The sequence below is a fragment of the Apium graveolens genome, chromosome 5 (assembly GCF_009905375.1).
Source record: "Apium graveolens cultivar Ventura chromosome 5, ASM990537v1, whole genome shotgun sequence".
Taxonomy (NCBI): domain Eukaryota; kingdom Viridiplantae; phylum Streptophyta; class Magnoliopsida; order Apiales; family Apiaceae; genus Apium; species Apium graveolens.
This window is the reverse complement of record NC_133651.1, coordinates 277,263,942-277,271,203: the sequence shown is the minus strand read 5'-3', so window position 1 is coordinate 277,271,203 and position 7,262 is coordinate 277,263,942. Positions and strand designations below refer to the sequence as shown.

Here is a 7,262-nt window from a genome sequence, read left to right as displayed (position 1 = left end):
GATATAAACGAGTCAAACTGTTCGTGAGTTACTCTAACTCGGCTCATGAAAAATTCGAATTCGGTTCGGAAATAAGCGAGCCGAGCTCGAGGTTTTCAAATTTTTAACCGTGGCGAGCTCGAGTTTCAAATTAATCGGCTCGTAAGGTTCGTGAGTCATATCGAGTTTCTATTATTTTTTACTTTTTTTATAATATTTTATATATATATAAATATTTATATATTATTTATATATTATACAATCAAACTTGAGTGGGACCTAAGCTGAACCGATTTTATTTTGAGTTTTTGTTAATATTTAGTGAAATTAATTTAAGATTTCGAGCCGAACTCGAGTCTACTGAAATATTTAGAAGACGAGTTTTTAACTTACAATTAAAGACTCGACGAGTTCGAGGTCGAGCTCGAGCTCGAATCCGAAGCAAAATAATTTTAATCGAGTTCGAGCTGAACCAAGAATGTTCGATTTGCGCTGATTACACAACCGAAGAATAACAAGTGAAAAAAAAACAAGTGAAAAACCACAAAAACGAAATAGAAAGGGTAACTTGTTGGATAAGACAGAGAAAATGGGTAAAACAGTAAATGGGCAGGGAAGGGAGAGGAAGGCGGATAATAGTAGGGTTTGGCGCTGCTTCTTCCCCCAAAAAATAAAACAAACATACAACTACCCCCCACACCCTAATCATCAATTAAATCAACCCCCCTCCCCTTGTAATTTGAACTTTGTTCTGCGATCCCTCCTTTTCTAAACCTAATTTATTCCGCCACACCTCAATTGTATCTATATTTTTAGTTCGATGTTCTGATTCGTTTTTGTCACTGACCCTTTAATTGTTTGTCTCCATGGCCCTTCCTCTCGGAAAGATCACCCTCATAGTTGGTGCAGGTATACATACATACTTGCCTATGTTTTATGTGCTTTTTAATTTTTTCAAATTTATTTTTTTTGTAAATTGATTAGTTCTATTTTTTTGGCAAACCCTAAAATTAGAAACAAGTTTCAGTCTTTGATGGCGACTTACTGTTGATAAATTGGTTGATTAGTTTTGTTGTACGTCAAAGAAGCTATTTGTGCTTTTGTTTAGTTTGGTAGGTGGTTTCGAGGTCGTAAGTTCGAATTTTTAGCTCCAGAGGCGGAGAGCAGAGATTGGTGTTAGTTGAAAACATGTTTAAGATTACTAGGGGACAATGTGGTTCCAAGCTTTGTTGTATAGAATCACTGATACTAGTAACACTGTGACATAGAATTGATTTTTCCTCAGTCAAAGTGTTTCTACCAATTTATTAGCAAAAAAGAAACGGGATTTTATCCTCCATTTTGCGTATTAGGAAGCCGTATGTTTGTTAAGTTGATCCAATTAGTACCAACAAAACTTTAGTGTATATTCAAGTACTCAGAAACCTTGATTGATATTGAGTAGGCTGTTTAGAAGGATGTTCATTTGTCAGTACAATGCCAGGGTCAAGTTTATGATGATAACAGTAGTGAAAGCACAAGAGGAACTTGCTTTAAAGAACAAAACAAATGACACCGTTACCCATTTGTTACATGAAGTAATAGAATAAATGAAGTTTGCACCACAGGCACTAGATATAAGGGTCGTAATCAATTGAAAAGCTTTCTTCCTTTAGTGATGATTGGGATCTATAAATATCACTTTATCAGGAAGGTAATCGTATTTGACATGAAAACTAAAATTGAAATAACAGAGAAAATGAAATTTCTGGTTCCGTGTCTGTCAGGAATCCTGACAGTGTCCCTTTATATTCTTAGTGGAGTTTTAGGCAGGATGTGCTGAGAGGGGATTGTGTTGTTTGTCAATCGAACTTAAATGTCATTGATGGTGTTATATATACTTGAAGGTTAAAAACGCTGCCAGCCAAATTTAGGGAACACTTTTGTCATTTACCCTATTGCAATTATGAATCGGTCTTTCTGCGACGGCCTTGATTTTTTATCAGTGTGGTTTACAAACTTGAAGATGAATATGCTTTAAGCAATTTCTGGCGGTTGTGTTCAAAGTTTTATGTGACTCAATATCTTAAGCTTCTCTTTTCTTACATAATAATTTTGTTTTAAAATCATTTCACTATAGTCATACGGTCCTTTATTGGGGATACTGGACAGTAATTCTGTTTTATTAGTTGGTTATGAATGTAAGGTCATGTTTTGGCATGAAGACCTGGTGTCTTCTTGCTGTTTGCTAGGTCAGGAGTTCTAAGCTCAGAAACAGACTCTTTTAAAAAAGAACTGTAATACCGGATACATTAGAACCTTTCACAGACCACACATCACACTGATGTGGGAGCCTTATTTACTGGGTTAGTTGAAAACATAACACAGTTTACAGTAAAACGATTAAATAGAAGTATATGTGCTAGAGAAACGTTATTGCATATTAACTGATTAATTGTGTGGCGAGTAATGTCACTGTCAGTAACACTAACTTCGTTCTAATTTTCAGGTCTTATTGGGTCAGTTCTTGCAAAAGAAGGACAGGGGTCCGGTGTTTCCGATTTTTTCTCAGGTGCTCTAAAGGTAATGTTGGTACAATAGTCAGGATAACTATTTACACACAAAATTTTAGAAGATAATGATGGAAACTGATGTTGTGTGCTATAGTTACTTTTCCACAACATTATTTATATGACTCTTTAACCAATTTTTAAGATATTTCTGCTTGAAAACCTTCCCCTTTCTGCTATTTCTGCATTTTAGGTTCTAATGGCATGTATCTAATGGTGTATAATGTGTTTTTTTTATGCAGCTTGTTTTCAATCAGCTAAAAAGTGACGATGTCAAGACATTAAGGGTCAAACCACCCAATGACTCTTTGTTGCAACAGGTTTATACATCTGACAAGTTCATTATATGAAGAAGTATTTATGTGGTTCACTGAAACTGAAATTACCTCCAACCTGCTTTTTGTTAAAAGCAAAATATTTGGATAAGATCCAGTCATTATTTTAACTTACCTCTTATGTGGCTGTTTTCTCGCATCTTTAGGTCGTGTGTTCACACTTACACACTGTTTTGTGTTGACCTGTAACTGGGAAAATCATCTATTCGGATAAATTATTTTACTTCTGCTTAATGCAGTCCTAATAATTAAGTACTGTATGCCATTACCATCTTTATCATGCTTAGTTATTTAGTATATAAGAAGTTGGAGTGAAGTGAGCTTTTAGAACTGTTCCAGTTCTCATGGTTATACATCAATTTCAATGTTACAGGTTAACAGCCTACGGCAGGAGCTGCAACTTTTGTCATCAAATAGACCTATCACAATTGTGACATCTACTGGTTCAGGTTTTCTTCGAAACACATCTAAAATAGGAATAATAATGCATTAGAGTCGATCTTGTTTTTTTCTGGTGCTTTTGAGAGTGTAGCTGTGGAAACTTATTACATGTTTTACACACACATACATTTATATTTATCACCCCACTTTCTGAATCTGTCTTATACACACCCCTTACCCATCTGCATACATATGTTTATGAATCAAAAAATAATAGCAAGTACAGTTTCCAGATTTAGTGATTCGTGTTTGCATTTTCATCTTGGTAAATATTAAATGTTCTTCCTGTCATTAAATGTTTTAACCCCTGCACAGGAGGGACAAAATATGGCGCTGTTGTTATTGTGCTTGTGGTTGGATATGGATATGTTTGGTGGAAGGTACGATCTTGCTTCTACCCCATGTTTGGTAAATGGCATCATATGCTTTCTTCAAAAATGATATCACGGTTCTTTGCTTGCTGGGTTTACTGTCATAATTTATCATATCAAGACCCTGAACATTGTTTTGTGTCCTACTCTCATCAAATTGTCTTCTTTACAATCTTCAAACTTTAAGGATGCAAGTATTTGTATATTTCCGCATAAATGTATTTTAATGCAATGCGATATATCGTCATTACACTAATTCGGCGGGGTTTAGTGTCATACTCGGAAAGGTTTGTTCAGACAATAAAGATTCAATTTTTTTTTTGTGTTACAGAGAAGAAATGTTTATTGTGCCTGCTGGCTGTCTTAATGTTGTGATAGACCCTCTTTTACTGGAAACTTTTTAGTACTTGTAAAGTAAAAGGTGATTGGTGTTTTTTAAGGATTCCTATACCAATTTTTTGATCAAAGTTTATTATGTTGAAAAGTATATTTGCTGGTATGCTTCCTCCAATCCAAGAATAAGACAGTATTGTGGACCTTCCAATGCTCAACATTGTATCTTTTGTTGGTGGTGATGATTAGCAATGATATTATCTTTGAATAGTTTGTACATTGTCCTCAAGTAATCAGTATCTAATGTTATTAGCTTAGGGTTTTGGATTAACCCCCCCCCCCCCGCCCCGCCCCGCCCCGCCTGATTCTGTACTATTATTTTTCTTACTACACACATCTTTAGCTTGGTCATTTTATTTTTCTGTATTTTTCGTGCTACAAGTCGAGATTACCTTTCTTGTACTATTCAATATGATACTGTTATTGTAGTTTCTAGACAATCTGACTTGTTTAAGCTGAATTGCTACTAATTTTTTTCTGGGGTGTCAGGGTTGGAAACTTCCTAATTTAATGTTTGCAACCAGACGCAGTTTATCCGAGGCAACTACTAAGATAGCTAAAGAGCTTGAGAACGTTTACTCCTCAATTTCGGTAATTTTGTCAAGTTTATATAATATTGTTCTTACCTTAGAATCCTGAACTATATGCATATGCTGTTGGTACTAATCTTTAAGTATCTTCGACAACCACATTACCACACAGTGCATCACTGCCGATCACATTCAATTGAAATCATAATATGTTTGGATTCTGATTGGATTTTCATGTGCTTTTTAGTCCACCAAAAGGCATTTATCCTCAAAAATTGATCGTGTGGATACTGGTTTAGATGAGGCTGCGAAACTTACTGATGCTACAAGAGGGGAGGTAGGAACAATCTAAGAGTTTCTACTTTCATTTGTTTACATTTTGTTTGGTGTTAATTGCCGCTTGACCTAAATTTTTAAGTTCTTTAGGTATCTGAACTCAGAGGAGATCTGAAAGTAGTTGGTGGAGATGTTCGATCAGTGCGCCATGCAGTTCAAACGCTGGTAATGTTTTTAGACAGCAAAACTAGTTACTCTTATCATTAAATTTGGTGGCCATATCAACTAGTTTTTTACTGGTCTAGAAGTGAGTATTTATTTAATATTTTTCATTTGACAGGAAACTAAACTTAGTAGAATTGAAGGGAAGCAGGTAATAAATTTCCTTAGCTAACTATTGATAATAGAACATAAATGTATCATCTTCTGTGTAGTGATTTCCTCTATTGGTTTTTTACAGAATTACACAGTTGAGAATGTAGTGAAGCTTGTGGATTTTGCCTGGACTCTTGAAAATGGCAAAACTAAAGAGCAGACTCAGGTAAGTTCTTAAATCCGTATTATTTTAGCCATATGTTCAATATGTAAATTGTATGTAGTTTTTTTAAGAGAAAAAAATATGAAACTGCAGGCAATTTCGGCTACTCCATCTAGGCCAGCCATTGAATTGCCAGAAACGACGTCTTCATCCAGGGTAATTATTTTTCAGACCCCTGAACTGCACTGCGCTGAAAGAAACAAAGATAATATATAAACAATATTATGATAAAAATAGATAACTACATAACCAACTGGAGGAAAAATGTCCTTTAGTCCCTCAGCATATGCAGTAGTTTTGTAGTACATAGATTTTGATCAAATCATGATTTTTCTACTTTCTGATTTGTTTTGTTAAAGAAATATATGATTCATCTTAGGTAGCATTGAGAATTTTAATAGAAGTTTTGAATTTGTATTCTGCAAAATTAAGCTGTTCGGAATTCTTTTTACACATGTAATGTATTTCTGCTTTTCCCTTGATTGCATGATTATAATTGCTATTTTCTTCCTTTGATAAACTTGGCAACTGGGTTTATATATTCGAGTTGATTCTTACTTTAGCAAATGACCTTGGTTGCAATGTTTGCAATTATGATGAATAGCCAGACCTTGTTTTTAAATGTGTTAGAATACTTTTCTATTTTGTCTTTGCAGAGTGGATCTTCAACCCCCACTTTAACCCTGGAGCCACCATCCCCGTCAGCTTCTATTGAGTCTCAAAAGGTTTATTATTACCTTGGCATTCTAATTTAGAAATGTTGTACATATATAATTTTTGAAATAATAGCTTTGTTGTCGGACACGAATAACTAAATGGTCTCTTATGTTGTTTCAGTTTAAGCGATCATTGTCAAGTGCTGTCTCAGGATCTGGCCTAAAGGTTTTTTTTTTGACTTCTTGTCTTCTTACATGATTTGTACTTGTATGATACGAGGTTAGCATTTTAACTGAACAAACATTTGTAGGATCTTCATGAATCTCCGTCAGTTAGTCCTGCAATTTCAAATGGAGTTGATGTAACAGAGGACACAAATCAGATTAACTCAAGTTCTGGTGTTTTTGGGAGGTTGCATTCAGGTTTCACTAGTGCATTCATTTCGAGAACCCGCAGTGCAATGCCATCACTCAAGTGACATTATCAGAAATTGCATTATTATAATGTCAAATAAATTATAGTGTAAACTTGCCAAGAACGTCCCGGCCCCATTATGAAGCTGAGGGTGGGTGCTGAATTTTGTAGAGCTGCATGCTGAATATGTATAAATATATCGATCTAGGACTGAGAATTATTAAAATGGTCAGACTTAATTGCCCATATGTATACACTGAAGGGGAGGGGCTTAGTAGAGCTTCTGGGAGACCCACTTATATTTTCATTATTACTAGACCTGTTCTATTTCTCAGTAGTTGAGCAGTACTCGGGGCACCTTGTTCCATTTAGTGCTCTTTTTGTCCACTGTAGTTGCACATCTTTGACAGTTGGAAGTTAATGAGATGCAAGTGAAATAGATTATTTTTGTTGTCCAGACGGAGGAAAATATGAACAGTAGGAATTTGATAGATGACTGTCGGATAGATCATAATGAAAATTCTCCTTATTTTTTTGTAACTTTCTTATAATGGCGCCTAGTGTCCAAATCCCTGTGTTACCTTACATGATTTGATCAATGTTAATATTGGATGCAGTAAAGATTAAAAAAGGTATATAAAGGAAATGTTACAAGATCCATTGTGACTGCTAGTTTCATACACTTGGTTGCTAATTTTTTTTTAACTTTAATGTCTGTCTATTATAATTTTAATTCATTAAATTGTAATATTTTGAAAAGATATTTATTTTGATTTATA

At 34.8% G+C, this 7,262-nt stretch overlaps 1 protein-coding gene across 1 annotated transcript; it reads left to right on the top strand.

The window, feature by feature from the left end:
• Window positions 1-582: 582 nt before the first annotated feature.
• LOC141659067 (uncharacterized) lies at window positions 583-6,940 on the top strand. The gene is made up of 14 exons (XM_074465795.1): window positions 583-888; window positions 2,468-2,541; window positions 2,771-2,848; window positions 3,237-3,312; window positions 3,620-3,684; window positions 4,558-4,659; window positions 4,846-4,935; window positions 5,025-5,099; window positions 5,215-5,247; window positions 5,335-5,415; window positions 5,506-5,568; window positions 6,069-6,137; window positions 6,250-6,294; window positions 6,380-6,940. Exons 1-14 carry the CDS (start codon window positions 846-848, stop codon window positions 6,545-6,547), a joined length of 1,062 nt encoding a protein of 353 aa, XP_074321896.1. The 5' UTR covers window positions 583-845; the 3' UTR covers window positions 6,548-6,940.
• The last annotated feature ends 322 nt before the right edge of the window (window positions 6,941-7,262 follow it).

Excerpts from the sequence above, each read along its gene's own strand:
- LOC141659067 (XM_074465795.1), top strand. The coding sequence starts at position 846 with ATGGCCCTTCCTCTCGGAAAGATCACCCTCATAGTTGGTGCAG. Across the intron at positions 2,849-3,236 it reads ATGACTCTTTGTTGCAACAG|GTTAACAGCCTACGGCAGGA; the intron begins GTTTATACATCT and ends TCAATGTTACAG. Across the intron at positions 5,569-6,068 it reads AAACGACGTCTTCATCCAGG|AGTGGATCTTCAACCCCCAC; the intron begins GTAATTATTTTT and ends TTGTCTTTGCAG.